Raw genomic sequence first — 19742 nt, 5'->3', positions numbered from 1 at the left:
GGCCACATAGTCATAAATGCATTAGAGAAGATTATCGGAGCACAAAATGTGCATCACAAATAGGAAACATAATCATGACATTAATAAGACCTTTGTATCTTCACAATTGCTGTTAACCAAATTAGTGTCTCCTATAGGTGTCTTTTAATCAGAGATAACCAGGAGATGCACAGTACTTTGCATGCTGGCATTCCAAAATGGAACATTATGTCTGGCTATGTTGTCATGGTACCATGCGGCGGGATGTTCATCGTCTCCTGGATAATGACTCACCATTATCTGTATTACTCAGAACCCCTGAGCTCAGAGGAAGAAGAGGAGATTCGTGAACATAGAATCAAGTGTCTGAATAACCTGGCAGCTGCCCAACTCAAGCTTCATCACTACGATGACGTCATTAATTCCTGCAATGCAGTCCTGGAGATGGATACCGAAAATGCAAAGGCACTTTATAGGAAAGGCAAGGTAATGTCACCTTACCCCTTTTCCACATGACTAAGAAATGGAACATTGCAATGTGCTTCCTGCTTTCATTGGCCAATATCAATATAATAGAAACATGATATGTTCCTGATTGTTACTGTCCAAACTAATTAGAAACACTATGGGCCAGATTCAGGTATAGTTACGCCGGCGTATCAGTAGATACGCTGTCGTAACTCTGAATCCGCGCCGTCCTAGATTTAAGCGTATGCTCAAACTGAGATACACCTGAGATACCAGGTTCACACCTATGCGAATTGAGTGCGGCTTAAACCGTTTCTAAACATTTCTAAATACAGAGGCCCAGATTCAAAGAGATTTGCGCTTTATTTGCGGAGGCACAGGGCAACGATTTTGCCCTGCGCCCCCGCAATTTTTTTGCGCTGCCCTTGATTCACGGAGCAGTAGCTCCGTAAATTGCGAGGGCGCGCCGGCAAAATTGCCCGGCGCTAGAGCACGCAATTTAAATGATCCCGTAGGGGGCGGGAATCATTTAAATTAGGTGCGCTCCCGCGCCGAGCGTAGAGCGCATGCTCCGTCGGGAAACTTTCCCGACGTGCATTGCGGCAAATGACGTCGCAAGGACGTCATTTGCTTCAAAGTGAACGTGAATGGCGTCCAGCGCTATTCACGAATCACTTACGCAAATTACGTAAAATTCGAACGTCGCGACGCGGGAACGACGGGTATACGTAACATTGGCTGCCCCTGCTAATAGCAGGGGTAGCCTTACGCAAAAACCGCCGTACGGAAACGATGTGAATCGGTGTTAGTATGCAATTTGCATACTATACGCTGAGCACAACGGGAAGGCCACCTAGCGGCCATCGCAAGAATGCAGCCTAAGATATGCGGGCATAAGAGCCTTATGCCGCGCATATCTTAGGCTGCAGTCGGCGTAATGAGGTTCCTGAATCAGGAGCATTCGTTACGCCGGGGCAAGTAAGCAATTGCGCTGTGTAACCTATGGTTACACAGGCGCAATTGCTTCTTGAATCTGGGCCATTGTTTTCAATGAGGCTGGTTCACATATGTGCGATGCATTCGCACTGCGCATTGCAGTAAAACCGTGTGCGTCTTTTAGGCATTGCGGTGCGGCTCAGGTGCGAATTCAAGCCCATTATCTTCTATGGGTACGCAGCTGATTCGCAGATGTGTTCAGTTCTCTTCAGGAATTTCTCTCATTCAGCTCAATACACTTCTCCCCCACTCTCCTCTCACCCGTAACTTCTCCCAGGTCTCCAAATTTGCATCTAAAACGTTGCTAATCTGCTGAACACTTCTCTTATCTCTCTGCAGAGATAAGAGAGCTGAAATTCGCACCGCACTACTGTGATTCCGGCCTAAATGTTGCTAAGATTCGAGCGGCGTAAGTCTTCCTACGCCGTCGTATCTTAGCTGTCTATTTACGCTGGCCGCTAGGGGCGTGTACGCTGATTTACGCCTAGAATATGTAAATCAGCGAGATACGCCTATTCACGAACGTACACTCGCCCGTCGCAGTAAAGATACGCCATTTACGTAAGGCGTTTTCAGGCGTATAGATAAACCACCAAAAGGATGGCGCAGCCAATGTTAAGTATGGACGTCGGAACCGTCGTCGAATTTCACGTCGTTTGTGTAAGTCGATTCAGAATAGGGCTGGACGTAGGTTACGTTCACGTTGAAAGCATTGACTATTTGCAACGTGATTTGGAGCATGCGCACTGGGATACGACCGCGGATGGCGCATGCGCCGTTCGTTCAAAACGTCATTTACGTGGGGTCATGCTTTATTTACATAAAACACGCCCACCTCTTCACAATTTGAATTAGGCGCACTTACGCCGGCACATTTACGCTACGCCGCCGTAACTTAGGACGCAAGTGCTTTGTGAATACAGCACTTGCCTCTCTAACTTGCGGCGGCGTAACGTAAATTACATACGCTACGCCCGCACATCTTTAAAGCGGGAGTTCACCCATTAAACTATTTTTTCAAACAATCCCCTTAGATTAATGCTCGTTTTGTCTAGGGGAATCGGCTAGTTGTTTTAAAATATGATCCGTACTTACCGTTTACGAGATGCATCTTCTCCGTCGCTTCCGGGTATGGGTCTTCGGGAGCGGGCGTTCCTTCTTGATTGACAGTCTTCCGAGAGGCTTCCGACGGTCGCATCCATCGCGTCACTAGTAGCCGAAAGAAGCCGAACGTCGGTGCGGCTCTATACTGCGCCTGCGCACCGACGTTCGGCTTCTTTCGGAAAATCGTGACGCGATGGATGCGACCGTCGGAAGTCTCTCGGAAGACTGTCAATCAAAATAGGAACGCCCCATCCCGCAGCCCATACCCGGAAGCGGCGGAGAAGATGTATCTCGTAAACGGTAAGTACGGCTCATATTTTAAAACAACTAGCTGATTCCCCTAGACAAAACGAGCATGAAGCTAAGGGAAAAAGTGTCATGTGCGGGTGAACCTCCGCTTTAAGCCGCCGTACGTGAATCTGGCCATATCATTATATGGAGGGGTATTTGACATTGACTCACCCTTGAAATAGCTACCAAGCTTTGACTGCTGTTGAGTTGAGTATTCAGCATATGAAAATGGAATACTAAGAATGTGGAAATCCTTGACCACCAACCTTGTTCCATTTGCCCTATACTATGTTTAACCACTTAAGACCCGGACCAAAATGCAGCTTAAGGACCAGGCCCCTTTTTGCGATTCGGCACTGCGTCGCTTTAACTGACAATTGCGCGGTCGTGCGACGTGGCTCCCAAACAAAATTGGCGTCCTTTTTTTCCCACAAATAGAGCTTTCCTTTGGTGGTATTTGATCACCTCTGCGTTTTTTTTTTTTTTTGCGCTATAAACAAAAATAGAGTGACAATTTTGAAAAAAATGCAATATTTTTTACTTGTTGCTATAATAAATATCCCCCAAAAATATATAAAAAAAACGTTTTTTTTCATCAGTTTAGGCCGATATGTATTCTTCTACCTATTTTTGGTAAAAAAAAATCACAATAAGTGTTTATCGATTGTTTTGCGCTAAATTTACGAAATAGGGGATAGTTTTATTGCATTTTCATTAATATATATTTTTTTTTACTACTAATGGCGGCGATCAGCGATTTTTTTCGTGACTGCGACATTATGGCGGACACTTTGGACAATTTTGACACATTTTTGGGACCATTGTCATTTTCACAGCAAAAAATGCATTTAAAATGCATTGTTTACTGTGAAAATGACAGTTGCAGTTTGGGAGTTAACCACAAGGGGGCGCTCATGGGGTTATGTGTGACCTCATATGTGTTTCTAACTGTAGGGGGGTGTGGCTGTAGGTTGGTAGGTATCTGACACGGCGTAAGCCCGCCGAATTCAAACTAGGCTGGTAGGGGGCGTGTTGTATGTAAATGTTTCGTGACCCCATGTAAATGACGCTCTTTTCGAACGGCGCATGCTCGGTATCACGTTGAATTTTGAAAGTAAATTACGACCGCTCAATGCTTAGGCGACGTGAACGTAACCTACGCCCAGCCCCATTCACGGACGACTTACGCAAACAATGTAAAATACGACGCTGTTAGGACGTTTACGATGTCCATACCTAACATGACTTACCCCTGCTTTATGAGGGGTAACTTTACGCCGGTCCGACGCTTTACGTAAACGACGCATCTTGATACGCCGGGCGCACGTACGTTCGTGAATCGGCGTATCTAGCTAATTTGCATATTCTACGCGGAAATATACGGAAGCGCCCCTAGCGGCCAGCGCAAATATGCACCCTAAGATACGACGGCGTAAGAGACTTTAGCCGCTCGTATCTAGGCAACTGTGAGGCGTATCGGATTCTATGAATCAGGCGCGGAGATGCGACGCCTCACACTCAGAGTAACGACGGCGTATCTGGAGATACGCCGTCGTAACTCCTTTGTGAATCCGGGCCCTTTTGTCTTGAGGCACCTCCCATGTACTTAGCTGGTTTCCATTAACGTTAAATTGGCCTTTACTTCATGCAGTAAATTAATGTATTCTTTCATTTAGATCAAGGCTACTTCAAATGTAACACCTATGGGAAAAATATATATATATATGAAAAGCCCATTATGTGAACATTTATTTTCCCATCGTTGTTAGTTGTCATTGTCTCTGAATCTTTTGCAGGTGCTATCAGAGAGAGGAGAGTATGAAGAAGCCATGTCTGTTCTAAAAAGAGCACTTAAATTGGAGCCAACAACAAAGGTACTGTACACTTTGAGCAATGGACCTTATCTCTTGGTACGAGGGCAAGGGGTGGGCAGGAGGGAAGGCTGTCCCGGGCACTGCAGTATCATGTGAGATTGGGGGGTGGGATTTATGTTGGGTGGGGGAATTTTGGAGAGCAGGGGGTGAGAATTGTTCTAGGGGGGGAACTTTGGGGGGCGTACTAGGAAAGGGGGGATTTGTGTTGGGAAGGGGGATGGGGAAGAGGATTTGTGCTAAGAAGAGGGGTTTGGGGTGTTTGTGCTAGAAGAGGTGATATAGTAGAGGGGAAAGGGGATTTGTGCTAAAAGGGGATTTTTTTTTGGAGGGGGGGGGGGATTTGTGCCAGTAGGAACATTTGGGGGATTTGTGCTGGGAGAGGGGATATGAAGTGCAGAGGAGAGGATGTGTACTGGGGGGAGGGGATTTGTGCTAGGAGGAGTGTTTTTTTGTGGGGGGGAGGGGTGTGCTTTTCGCGCTTTTCAGTCTGTTACATCGTGACAAATGTACTATCTCCATTACGAACGCTACTTTTACCGAAGGTGCGCTCCAGTCTCATACTTTATTCTGAGCATGCGCAGGTTTCTAAGCATACACACGAACGTGTTTCAAAATTATCGGTCTTGTTGTCCGATTGGTAAAGGCAAAGTAAAAGGAGATAATGCAACGCTCAGGCCTCGTACACACGACCGAGTTTCTCGGAAAAAACCAGCAAGAAACTTGCTGGGAGATATTTTTTTGCCGAGGAAACCGGTCGTGTGTACATTTTCGTCGAGGAAACTGTCGAGAAACTCGACGAGCCAAAAAGAGAGCAAGTTCTCTATTTCCTCGACGGGAATGGAGAAAATTGGCTTGTCGAGTTTCTCGACGGCTTCACAAGGAACTCGACGAGCAAAACGATGTGTTTCGCCCGTCGAGTTTCTCGGTCGTGTGTACGAGGCCTGAGAATCTCGTCGTAAAAGAAACATTGTTTTCCTCGACGAGTTTCTTGTCAGGTTTGTGGAGAATCTTGACAAGCTTTTTTTGCGTACACACTGTCAAGAAAAAATCTCGTCGTTCTCAAACGCGGTGACGTACAACACGTACGACGGCACTATAAAGGGGAAGTTCCATTCCATTGGCGCCACCCTTGGGGCTGCTTTTGCTAACCTCATATTCTCATACTGCGCGTTAAGTAAAAGTTTGGTGAGAGACAATTCGCGCTTTTCAGTTACAGCGTTACGAATGTGCTATCTCCATTACGAACGCTACTTAAGGTGCGCTCCAGTCTCATACTTTATTCTGAGCATGCGCGGGTTTCTAAGCATACACACGAACGTGTTTCTCGCCGTAAACCAGCCCGACGAGGAAATTGAGACTCCCGACGAGAAAAAAGAGAACACGTTCTCTTTTTTTCCTCGTCAAGATCCACGACAGTTTTCTCGACGAAAAACATACACACGACCGTTTTCCTCAGCAAAAAACCTCTGCCACCAATTTTCTTGATGGATTTTGTCGAGGAAAAAGGTTGTGTGTACGAGGCATCAGAAATACCAGGAGACAGCTCGGATGGACCCAGAAACCCTCGGAAAGGCTCGGAAACACTCAAAAAAACTTCTGATTGTTCCCGAATATTTCAGAGTGTTTCTGAGTATTTCCGAATGGCTCTGAGTGTCACCGGCGCCCCCGCACCTGTGGCCAAATGCAGTACCGCACACTGCAGAGGCTTGAATCCTGCTCGTTTTGTGAGACAACACTCGCAAACTGAATCAGGATTTAAAAAGAATAACTGCTCGTATTGCGAAACGCTCGTTAACCGCCTTACTCGCAATCCGAGGTTCCACTGTACTGTCAAAGAAATAAATCTGTGAACTGAGAAATACAAATTCTGCTGCGTTAATGCTAATGATAGACTGCAAAATATATTGGGCTAGATTCAGGTAGATTTGCGCTTTTTTTTTACGGAGACGCAGGGCAACGTTTTTGCCCTGCGCCCCCGCAAATTTACTGCGCTGCCCTTGATTCACGGAGCAGAAGCTCCGTAAATTGCGTGAGCACCGGCAAAATGCCCGGCGTAAGCGCGCGCAATTTAAATGATCCCGTAGGGGTCGGGAATCATTTAAATTAGGCGCGTTCCCGCGCCGATCGTAGAGCGCATGCTCCGTCAGGAAACTTTCCCGACGTGCATTTTGGCAAATGACGTCGCAAGGACGTCATTTGCTTCAAAGTGAACGTGAATGGCGTCCAACGCGGAAACGAAGGGTATACGTAACATTGGCTGCCCCTGCTAATAGCAGGGGCAGCCTTACGCGAAAAACGCCGTATGGAAATGAAGTAAACTGCGTACGCAGGGCTCGCGTAACGTTGTGAATCGGCATTAGTATGCAATTTGCATACTATACGCTGAGCACAACGGGAACGCCACCTAGCGGCCATCGCAAGAATGCAGCCTAAGATATGCGGGCATAAGAGCCTTATGCCGCGCAGATCTTAGGCTGCAGTCGGCGTAACGAGGTTCCTGAATCAGGAGCATTCGTTACGCCGGGGCAAGTAAGCAATTGCGCTGTGTAACTATGGTTACACAGGCGCAATTGCTTCTTGAATCCGGGCCACTGAATTTTGGCTTTTGCCCGTGGTTCTACTTTAGTGCTTGGATGACCATGACAATTCTGCAGGCGCACGAAAGGACAAACCGCGCATTTTTCAGACAGCGGCTTGGGGCGCTCGAAATACGTGTCTGACTTTGAGCGGTTTAGGAAAGATCCGGTAAACAAGCCAACTGTGCCTCATAATCAGCAATAACAGGACTTACTGTTCTGAAGTGTGCTTTGCTTCTGAAATAATCCCCGCACAGTTCTCACCATTCTTCTCTTACTGCACCAATCACATGGAAAACAATTAAATCAAAGCCTGTGATTAAATTGACAGCAAACGTTCTGTTAAGTCTCACTTTGTCTGCCGGTGGAATCATCTTTCCACATCATTCATAAAAGCCGAAAGCAGACTGAATTGTCATTACTAATATATAATACAGTATCAGGGTATTCATTGAATTAATCTCGCTGGATAATAACACAGGCGAGTTTTCCAGAACATTTCCGATCTACCTGAAAAGAACAAAACAACCAAAGACGCGTTAACAGGATGAGGTAAGCATGAAATCCCGGCAAATTTGCCATCATCCTTTTCTTTGCAGATTAGGGATCTTATAAAAGAATGACAGCACTTGGCTTTATACTATATCTACAGGAGACTCTGGTTTGCAGGGCTGCATGAGATCATCTTACTTCTTGAACAGAACATGCCCTGAAAGCAGGGCTGGTGCAAGGATTTTTGACACCCTAGGCGAAACCTCATTTTACCGCCCCCCTAGCCCCACCCCTTACTCCACCCTCTTTTCCCTGCCCATGTAAACCCCTACCTTTTTAATGAAGCGCCCATCAAATGCAGCCTCACCAGCACCCATCAAATGCAGCCTCACCAACGCCCATCAAATGCAGCCTCTCCAGTGCCCATCAAATGCAGCCTCACCAGCGCCCATCAAATGCATCCTCACCAGCGCCCATCAAATGCAGCCTCACCAGCGCCCATCAAATGCAGCCTCACCTGTGCCCATCAATGAATGTTTGCTTGCTTTCATTCATTTGGGAATCGGGACACAGTCCTCCGCCGCCGCTTCGCCTCTATGTGACACTATGTGCGAAGGGAGCGGCGGCTGCCTGCTGATGATGAGACTTAACCTCCCTGGCGGTATGATTCTGTCAGAAAAAACATGCTGAAAGCGGTACCATTATTTGCAAGGAAATTTGGCGTTTTATATTGTAGGTCTGTCATTTTTAGAAATAACTCACTTAAATCTGACCAAACAAGATTCTAATAGGCATCCCGGGTATGACATTTTTTTAAAAACAAAATTATAAATTATAATATAATAAATAATTATAAATAATTATAACAAATAATAATATAATTAGAATAAAAATTATTCAATAATGTAATCAAATTAAAATCACTGAAATTTGCTCAGTTGCAGAATTGTTGCTGTCATTATTTTTTTTTTTTTATGACGAATTTCCCCACAAATCGCTATCGCACAATTCTGCAAGTGATTATAATTTATTATCGCTGTTTTTTAGCTGTTCTAAAACTATTTTTGACATAAAGGGACACTTTTGGTTGCTATGGACAATCTACAGTTTGCAGGGAGAAAGAACCGTTTTTATTATATAAAATGACATGCATGACACAGGACAGACCACTAGGGACAAGGGGGGTGTGTATTTTTTACATACAGTACTGTAATCTATAAGATTACAGTATACTGTATGTAAAGTGTTTGTTTACGTTTTTGAATTTGGCGCCGTTCTCCGTCCCCGTGCGTCGTAACGTCGCAGGGAACGGAGATCGGCGTCACACGGAAGCACTATGTGAATCGAGCGAGGTCCCGCTCGCTCACACAGCGCGGTGGCATCGCTGGATCCAGGGACAAGGTAAGTAAAAAGTGCCTGTGGATCTAGCGAGGCAAGCCCGTGACTGACACGGGGTTACCGATAGTAGCAAGAAAATCTAACCCCGAGTCAGACTCGGGAAGACCGCCAGGGAGGTTAAAGGATCACTAAAGGAATTTTTTTTTTAAACTAAATAGCTTCCTTTACCTTACTGCAGTCCTGGTTTCATGTCCTCATTGTTCATTTTTGCTTTGAAGTAGCTGTAATTCTGCTGTGATCTCCACACTTCCTGCTTGTCTGGCTCCTTATGAAAAATCTCATGGCAGCTTTTCACTGTGGTCCAAGCTGTGTGTCTAAAACTCCTCAGAACCAATCAGATTCATTTTAAAAACAAAACACTGCCCTGGATTTGTTTGTTTTTGTTCTGTGGGTCTCTTTAATTCACAGAAACATGAAACCAGTTTAAAAATGAAAGTGAAACTGCAGGTACATTATATGATTGAATTTAATCTATTTTTAATCATTTTTAAAAGGAATCAGTTAACTTTTATGTCTCTATACCCTGTAAACAGTCATTTCAGCAAAAAAATTGTTTTCCTTTAGTGACCCTTTAAGCCTCCTACACACGATCAGTCCATCCGATGAGAACGGTCCGCGATGAAACCTATGAAGCTGACTGATGGTCCGTCGCGCCCACACACCATCGGTTAATTAACCAATCGTGTCAGAACGCGGTGACGTAATACACAACGACGTGCTGAAAAAAACGAAGTTCAATGCTTCCAAGAATGCGTCGACTTGATTCTGAGCATGCGCAGGTTTTTAACCGATGCTTTTGCATACTAACGATCCGTTTTGACCTATAGGTTAGGCGTCCATCGGTTCAATTTTAAAGCAAGTTCCTATTTTTTTGACCGATGGGGCCCACACACGATCGGTTTGGACCGATGAAAACGGTCCGTCAGACCATTCTCATCGGATGGACCGATCGTGTGTACGCGGCCTTAGTTGCTTGCTGCAGAGAGACAAGAATAGGAACACCAATGGCCGGGCGCCTTAGGCAGCAGTGCGCCCTAGGTGGCTGCCTAGTTTGCCTAGTGGTAGCACCTGTCCTGCCTGAAAGTGGCCTCATACTGCTTCTTAAAGTGGATCTCTTCTTAAATGTTAGTGTATATGTAAACTCAATCGCTAAAATATTGTTTAACCTCCCTGGCGGTATGATTATTTCAGATTTTAGGTGCTGAAAACGGTACAATTATTTTGCATAGAAATTTGGCGTTTTATACTGTAGGCCTGTAATTCTTAGGAATAACTCACTTAAATCTGTCCAAACAAGAGTCTAGTAGACATCCCGGGTATAATAAAATTTGAAACACAAAAATCATAAATTATAATATAATAATATAATATAATATAATATAATATCTCCTTGCCAACTAGGAAGAAGCATTTGATAACTCCTTTTTGTATTCTCGGGTTGTGGGTTTGGGGAGCCCTTGCTCTTCCCAGGCATAATCAGAGCCGATCCTAGGCAGGGTGCAGGGGGTGCTCCGCACCCAGGCGCCACAGAGGTGGGGGCGCCGAAGCTCCAAGTGCTCCCCTCCCTCCTCCTTGTCTGTGTACAGAGGCAAAGTGCATGTAGCGGGTGCTGCGGTTCCCCATCCCGCTTGCTCTCTCCACTGGCAACTGACAAGAGCCCATACCTCCCGCTGTCCCCGGAATCCGGGCTGGGTACCACAGTGGAGCCTAGTACTGGAACACGTTTCGGTACTAGGCTCCACTAATTAATTCTGTCCGTTGTGCATGGAGCAGTCTCCTGTCTGCCCCACCCCCTCTACGTGTGTTGTTTTTTTTCCCATAGGCGGTGTGATGAGAGGCTTCTGGGTTGGCCAGAGCTGCTGCCAATCATCCCGTGCACTCCCAGAAATGCTCTCCGAGTGCCACCCTCCAAGTAACCAAAGATGCCACATATGCCCCGCCCCCTGTAATGTGCTTCTGCTCCCAGCACGCCCGAGCTACATGGATCTATTGGACAAGTACTGATATATGGGGACACCTGATGTGGGGTGCTCTGATGGGGACACCTGCTGGGGGGGCTCTGATGGGGGACACCTGCTGGGGGGGCTCTGATGGGGGACACTAATGAAGACTTCTTAGGGGAGCATCTCTGTGTTTGAGTCGTAGCCATAGAAACATTTGTAAAGGGGAGGAGTTAGTAAGATGACCATGCCCATATGGGGGCGCCAGTAATATTTCTGCACCCAGGCGTCTGTGACCCTAGGATCGGCCCTGGGCATAATCATAGAGTAGGTGAAGGTCTTGTCCTCATGTGTGCATGGCCAGACCACGCCCCTACACATACGTACCACAGTATAAAAATAATATTTCATTTGAGGTAATTGCTTTGGATACTTCCACCATGTATTGTTACTGTGTTTCCATTTACATCATCTACATTTCTATCCTCACAGACTGATTACAATTGTACTTAATAAGTTAGAGCCACGAATGAGTCAGACTTTCTAAAGAAGGAAACAAAAGAATGATTGCGTCCATGGATTAATTATTTCTACCCGCAGGATAATATTAATATTAACACATAAAGCTCAACGAAACAAGACAAATGTCATTTCAAACTGTAGGGTTGATTTACAAACGGCAAATAGACTGTGCACCTTGCAAGTGCAGTATCAATTTTTTTTTTTTAGTAAATCCAATGGGGTAAAGCTTCACTTTTTAGAGAATAACAAATTACGTGCAAGAATGTTTAAAAAAAAAAACTAGCATTTTTCTTGCACATGATTGGATGATGGAAATCAGCGGAACTTCAGCACATTTACTAAGCTCTGTGGGAAATGAAAGTGCACAGTCTATTTGCCTTTAGTAACTCTACCCCTGTGTGCGCGGGGGTATGCAATTTTTGGTTGGAAATTTGTGGGGTTAGTGGCTGGTGTTGGCACTTCAATCATCCCGGCACCATGGTGTCAGGATGATTGAAGCGCATTGTTTCTATTATTCCCGTACTTTGCAATATAAAATGAAATAGTTCAACTCACCATAATGCCGAATCAGTGGGAGCCCCGAGCGTTTGACTTGCCACGTCGCCTGCCAAAAGATGTGGAATGTCACTTGCCATGCTGCCTGGCACCAGATGAGGAATGTCACCTGCCACGCTGCCTGCCACCAGATGGGGAATGTCACCTGCCTGCCACCAGATGAGGAATGTCACCTGCCTGACACCAGATGAGGAATGTCACCTGCCTGACACCAGATGAGGAATGTCACCTGCCTGCCACCAGATGGGGAATGTCACCTGCCTGCCACCAGATGAGGAATGTCACCTGCCTGACACCAGATGAGGAATGTCACCTGCCTGACACCAGATGAGGAATGTCACCTGCCTGACACCAGATGAGGAATGTCACTTGCCACACTGCCTGCCACCAGATGAGGAATGTCACTTGCCACGCTGCCTGCCACCAGATGAGGAATGTCACCTGCCTGACACCAGATGGGGAATGTCACTTGCCACACTGCCTGCCACCAGATGAGGAATATCACTTGCCACGCTGCCTGCCACCAGATGAGGAATGCCACCTGCCTGCCACCAGATGAGGAATGTCACCTGCCACCAGATGAGGAATGCTGCCTGCCATCAGTTGAGGGATGTCACCTGCCACCAGATGAGGAATGTCACCTGCCTGCCACCAGATGAGGAATGTCACCTGCCTGACACCAGATGAGGAATGTCACCTGCCTGACACCAGATGAGGAATGTCACCTGCCACCAGATGAGGAATGTCACCTGCCACCAGATGAGGAATGCTGCCTGCCATCAGTTGAGGGATGTCACCTGCCACCAGATGAGGAATGTCACTTGCCACGTTGCCTGCCACCAGATGAGGAATGTCACTTGCCATGCTGCCTGGCACCAGATGAGGAATGTCACTTGCCACCAGATGAGGAATGTCACCTGCCACCAGATGAGGAATGCTGCCTGCCATCAGTTGAGGGATGTCACCTGCCTGCCACCAGATGAGGAATGTCCCCTGCCTGCCACCAGATGAGGAATGTCACTTGCCACCCTGCCTGGCACCAGATGAGGAATATTCACTCGCCACGCTGCCTGCCACCAGATGGGGAATGTCACCTGCCTGCCACCAGATGAGGAATGTCACCTGCCTGACACCAGATGAGGAATGTCACTTGCCACACTGCCTGCCACCAGATGAGGAATGTCACTTGCCACGCTGCCTGCCACCAGATGAGGAATGCCACCTGCCTGCCACCAGATGAGGAATGTCACCTGCCTGACACCAGATGGGGAATGTCACTTGCCACACTGCCTGCCACCAGATGAGGAATATCACTTGCCACGCTGCCTGCCACCAGATGAGGAATGCCACCTGCCTGCCACCAGATGAGGAATGCCACCTGCCTGCCACCAGATGAGGAATGTCACCTGCCACCAGATGAGGAATGCTGCCTGCCATCAGTTGAGGGATGTCACCTGCCACCAGATGAGGAATGTCACCTGCCTGCCACCAGATGAGGAATGTCACCTGCCTGACACCAGATGAGGAATGTCACCTGCCTGACACCAGATGAGGAATGTCACCTGCCTGACACCAGATGAGGAATGTCACCTGCCACCAGATGAGGAATGTCACCTGCCACCAGATGAGGAATGCTGCCTGCCATCAGTTGAGGGATGTCACCTGCCACCAGATGAGGAATGTCACTTGCCACGTTGCCTGCCACCAGATGAGGAATGTCACTTGCCATGCTGCCTGGCACCAGATGAGGAATGTCACTTGCCACCAGATGAGGAATGTCACCTGCCACCAGATGAGGAATGCTGCCTGCCATCAGTTGAGGGATGTCACCTGCCACCAGATGAGGAATGTCACCTGCCTGCCACCAGATGAGGAATGTCCCCTGCCTGCCACCAGATGAGGAATGTCACTTGCCACCCTGCCTGGCACCAGATGAGGAATATTCACTCGCCACGCTGCCTGCCACCAGATGGGGAATGTCACCTGCCTGCCACCAGATGAGGAATGTCACCTGCCACCAGATGAGGAATGCTGCCTGCCATCAGATGAGGGATGTCACCTGCCTGACACCAGATGAGGAATGTCACCTGCCACCAGATGAGGAATGTCACTTGCCACACTGCCTGCCACCTGATGAGGAATGTCACCTGCCACCAGATGAGGAATGCTGCCTGCCATCAGATGAGGGATGTCACCTGCCTGCCACCAGGTGAGGAATGTCACTTGCCTGCCCCCAGAGTGGTGTCTGCCACAGAGTGAGATGCAGGGTGGGTGGTGAGAGATGATGTCATCTCTGCTCCCTGCCGCACCTCCGACACTGAAGAGGCCGGCACTGAGGATGGAAGAGCGGTGATGTGGTGTAGACAGAGAGAGATGATGTCATCTCTTCTCACCAGCACGCTTCTCTGATCCACCCGGCTCTCTCATACCGACCACCGCACCTGCAGCCCGGCTGATGAGAGGCCACGGCCTAGTAGTGGGCCGCTGCCCAGTGGTTGGGGACCCCTGCTTTAACCGCTTGCCGATCGTATAACTTACATATATGGTTGGCATGCCTATACAATGCAGAGCCTTGTCCAGTCAGCGGGAAAGTAATAGATTTTCTAACACCGTGTGGTAAAACACTGGCTAGGCACACATTTAACTCTTTATGTTAAACCCCTTTCCAGCTAGTGTCATTAATACAGTGACAGTGCCGAATGCGTGCCGCAATATCGCAGGCCCTCTGTAATTCGCTGATCGCCGCCATTCTTCATGGCATAGATTCAACAAGGTTTTGGAAATATTCCTTTAGACCCCTTTCACACTGAAGCGTTTTTACAGCGTTTTAGCATTAAAAATAGCGCTCTTAAAACGCTCATAAAACACTTTCCATGCATCTCAATGGACCCTTTCACACGGAGTCCTGCAAGCAGCATCTTTGGAGCAGCTTTTGGGCGCTGAAAAAAACGATCCAAAAACACCCCTCTCCATTGAAATGAATTGAAAAGCGCTGTAAAAACGCCTTACCCTTTCACACTGAGGCACTGCAAAAACACCCTAAAACGTTAGGGTCTTAGCGGTGCTTTACCAGCACATTGGGATTGCAGATGAGGCTTCACTCGAATAACGCTGTAATAACGCTCGAATAACGTTAGAAAAACGCTCGAATAACGCTGTAATAACGCTCGAAAAACGCCCCAGTGTGAAAGGGGCCTTAGAGATTTTGGTCCATATTGACATTATAAGATCACGCAGTTGCTACAGATTTGTCGGCTGCACATCCATGATGCAAATCACCCGTTCCATCACATCCCAAAGGTGTTCTATTGTATTGAGATCTGGTGACTGTGGAGGCCATTTGCGTACACACGGTCAAGAGAAAATCTCCTCATTCTCAAACGCGGTGAAGTACAACACATACAACGGCAGGGGAAGTTCGATTCCACTGGCACAACCCTTGGGGCTGCTTTTGCTAATCTCATGTTACTGCGTGTTAAGTAAAAGTTTGGTAAGAGACGATTTGCACTTTTCAGTCTGTTACAGCTTGAAAAATGTGTTATCTCCATTACAAACGCTACTTTTACTCCCGTCTCATACTTTATTCTGAGCAAGCGCGGGTTCCTTAGCATACACACGCTCGAGTTTCTCGTCGAAAACCAGCCCGACAAGGAAACTCGACAAGCAAATTGAGACTCCTGTCGAGGAAAAAGAGAACTTGCTCTCTTTTTTGCTTGTTGAGTTCCTCGACAGTTTCCTTGATGAAAAATGTACACACGACCGGTTTCCTCAGCAAAAAAAGCTCTCCCACCAAGTTTCTTGATGGATTCTGCCGAGGAAACCGGTCGTGTGTACGAGGCCTCAGTTGTAACGAGTGGTTATTTAAGTTACTGATGCCTTTCTATCATCTCAAACCAGTCTACCCATTCTCTGACATCGGCAAGGTATTTTCCTCCACACAACTGCTGCTCACTGGATATTTTCTCTTTTTTGAACCATTCTCTCTAAACCCTAGAGATGGCTGTGTGTGTGAAAATCCCAGTAGATCAGCAGTTTTTGAAATACTCAGACCAGCCTGTCTGGCAACAACAACCATGCTACGTTCAAAGTCACTTAAATCCCCTTTCTTCCCCATTCTGATGCTCAGTTTGAGCTTCAGCAAGTCGTCTTGACCACATCTAGATGCCTAAATGCATTGAGTTGCTGCCATGTGATTGGCTAATTAGCAATTTGTGATACCGAGCAATTGAACAGGTGTAACTTAAAAAGTGGCTGATGAGTGTTGATTTTCTTGCACTGGACCCCTTTGCCAGTTTACATACATGTGTCCTACTTTTGTAGGCTGTAGGCATATAGATAGATTCAAATAGCCAGGCATATCTTTGAGGCGGCGTAGCGTATCGCATATACGCTACGCCGCCGTAAGTCAGAGAGGCAAGTGCTGTATTCACAAAGCACTTGCCTCCTAAGTTACGGCGGCGTAGCGTAAATGGGCCGGCCTAAGCGCGCCTAATTCAAATGTGGAACAGGGGGGTGTGTTTTATGTAAATGATCTGTGACCTGACGTGATTGACGTTTTTTACGAACGGCGCATGCGCCGTCCATGGACATATCACAGTGTGCATTGCTCCAAAGTACGCCGCAAGGACGTATTGGTTTCGACGTGAATGTAAATTACGTCCAGCCCCATTCACGGACGACTTACACACACGACGTAAAAAATTTCAAATTTCGGCGCGGGAACGACTGCCATACTTAACATTGGCTAGGCCAGCTATTTGTTCGACTAACTTTACGCCGGAAAAAGCCTTACGTAAACGACGGGAAAAAAAGCGCCGGGCGCACGTACGTTTTTGAATCGCGTATCTAGTCATTTGCATATTCTACGCTGAACTCAACGGACGCGCCACCTAGCGGCCAGCGTTAATATGCACCCGAAGATACGACGGCGTAGGAGACTTACGCCGCTCGTATCTTAGCCTAATTATTTAGGGTAGTCACCAGAAATGTATATATTCTTGACGGTATGTGTGAGACCTGATCACTCTAATCCTTATTTGTACTGTTCCTAAACTTGAGTAATTTTCAAGAGATTCATACTCTGGTCCAATGACTTGTTTCCTTTCAGGCCATTCATGCAGAGCTTTCCAAGCTGGTAAGGAGACAAAAAGGACAGCCTGAAATCACCAAATCCCCAGTGAGACTTAAACCCAAAGCTCATCTCAAGCTTAGAGATGACTTAAATCCGCTTAAACGTCACAGCACAAAGCAGAGGGTAAGTCTCATGTCTCTCTTTCAGAGTCACTAACTTTAAAGAAAAAATGTAATGGGAGAAACATGTAAGATGCCATTGCTGAACTTTGCGTATGCAATTATTAGTAAGTAACCTTACTGTTATGATGATCCATTGACATTTATATTTTGAGTCACAAACCCAGAACAAATATGAAGATCCTTTGTCCTGACTTTACTGGCAGCACACATCTTCTAGAGACGGGTAACTTGTTAAGCCAGTGATAACCAGCGAGAATTTTTGGAAGGAGATCAGCAATGGCAACTTACATATTTTACATTCTTTTAGTGACCACAATTTTTTTTTCATTATTCTTGTTTATGGGACAATTTCATGGCCAATTCACCCAACATTCTCTCTATTTACAAATAATTTCATGGCCAATTTGCCCAAATTTCTCTCAATATCCCTTCGGCAACATTCATTCTATTTATAGAGGAAAATTTGTGGACAATTGCCATTCAAAAATTACATTCCCTGACATAAATGTTTTAACTTCCCTGCCGGTATGATTATGTCTGGAATTTTGTACCAAAAGCAGTACAATTATTTTGCATGGAAATTTGGCGTTTTATACTGTAGGCCTGTAATTCTTAGGCCCCATACACACGACCGAGTTTCTCGGCAGAATTCAGACAGAAACTCGATCGGAGCTGAATTCTGCCGAGAAACTCGGTCGTGTGTACACTTTCGGCGGAGGAAGCCGACGAGTTCCTCGTCGAGCCAAATAGAGAACATGTTCTCTATTTCCTCGTTGTTTAATGAAAGTTGGCTCGCCGAGATCCTTGGTGGCTTCACACAGAACTCGACGAGCAAAACGATGAGTTTTGCCCGTCGAGTTCCTTGGACGTGTGTACGGGGCCTTAGGAATAACTCACTTAAATCTGTCCAAACAAGAGTCTAGTAGACATCCCGGGTATGATAAAGTTTAAAACACAAAATCATAAATTATAATATAATAAATAACTATAAATAATTATAACAAATAATAATGTAATTATAATAAAAATTATTCAATAATGTAATCAAATAAAAATCACTGAAATTTGCTCAGTTGCAGAATTGTCGCTGTCATTACTTTTATTTTTTTATGACGAATTTCCCCACAAATCCCTATCGCTCAATTCTGCAAGTGATTATAATTTATTGTCGCTGTTTTCTAGCTGCTCTAAAATCACTTTTGACATAAAGGGACACTTTTGGTTGCTATGGACAATCTCCAGTTTGCAGGCAGAAAGAACAGTTTTTATTATATAAAAGTACATATAGGGCACTGGGCAGACCACTAGGGATAAAGGGGGGTGTGTATTTTTTACATACAGTACTGTAATCTATAAAATTACAGTATACTGTATGTAATGTGTTTATTTACTTTTTTGAATTTGGTGCCGTTCTCCGCCCCCGTGCGTCATAACGTCGCAGGGAACGGAGATTGGTGGCACACAGGCACTGTGTGAATCGAGCGAGGAGGACACCGCTCGCTCACACAGCGGGGATGCATCGCAGGATCCAGGGACAAGGTAAGTAACTTGTGCCTGTGGATGCTGCGAGGCGAGCCCGAGTCTGGCTCGGGGTTACATAGCTCCCAACTGTCCCTGATTTCGAAGGGGACTGTCCCTGATTTGGAGCAATGTCCCTCTGTCCCTCATTCTCCTCATTTGTCCCTCATTTTGGTCTGATCTATATAGTTGTATATAAAATGCACTATTTATCTATCAAAAAGTGTTTCCCAGTGCTAAACCTTTCATCGGATTTCTAAATTGCTGCATTTGTAAATTCCAAAAGCCAATGAAAAGGAATAATGGTGGTAAAAAAAAGCACTTATGAGTTTAACCAATCTTGTTTTTTGTACAATTCTCCTTTAAAGGGGCGTGGCAATAGGGTGTGTCCTATGCCTGCATACTTTTGCTGATAGGTGTCCCTCATTCCCATCTTAAAAAGTTGGGAGGTATGGGGTTACCGCTTTTGGTATTGAAATCTTACTCCGAGCCAGACTCGGGAATACCGCCAAGGTGGTTAAAGGAGAAGGTCTTTCCTATAAAATTGATCTTATTTAAAAAAAAAAAGTGAACGTGACCTTCCCTGCAGAGCCCCTCAGGCCTATTTGTAAATTTGCCTGGTTTCTGCTTTCAGAGCACACTCTACCATTAAGATACCAACCCCATGATACACATTGGCCTCTCTTGAGTATTAGACCACATTTATCTTATTCACCATTGGTATCTGCATTGCACTACACACATATTACTTTTCATTAACCGTATCACAAGTGAGA

At 46.1% G+C, this 19742-nt stretch overlaps 1 protein-coding gene across 1 annotated transcript in view; it reads left to right on the top strand.

The window, feature by feature from the left end:
* The window catches only part of LOC120931250 (peptidyl-prolyl cis-trans isomerase FKBP8-like), a 76761-nt gene that overhangs the window by 37334 nt on the left and 19685 nt on the right, over positions 1-19742 (top strand). Inside the window, exons 5-7 of the mRNA XM_040342499.1 lie at positions 293-465; positions 4635-4712; positions 17303-17449. Of these exons, the coding sequence (XP_040198433.1) occupies positions 293-465; positions 4635-4712; positions 17303-17449 (398 nt within the window). The remainder of the gene's footprint in view (positions 1-292; positions 466-4634; positions 4713-17302; positions 17450-19742) is intronic.

Source organism: Rana temporaria, chromosome 3 (assembly GCF_905171775.1).
Source record: "Rana temporaria chromosome 3, aRanTem1.1, whole genome shotgun sequence".
NCBI classification, from domain to species: Eukaryota; Metazoa; Chordata; class Amphibia; order Anura; family Ranidae; genus Rana; species Rana temporaria.
This window is presented reverse-complemented; position numbering and strand designations above follow the sequence as displayed.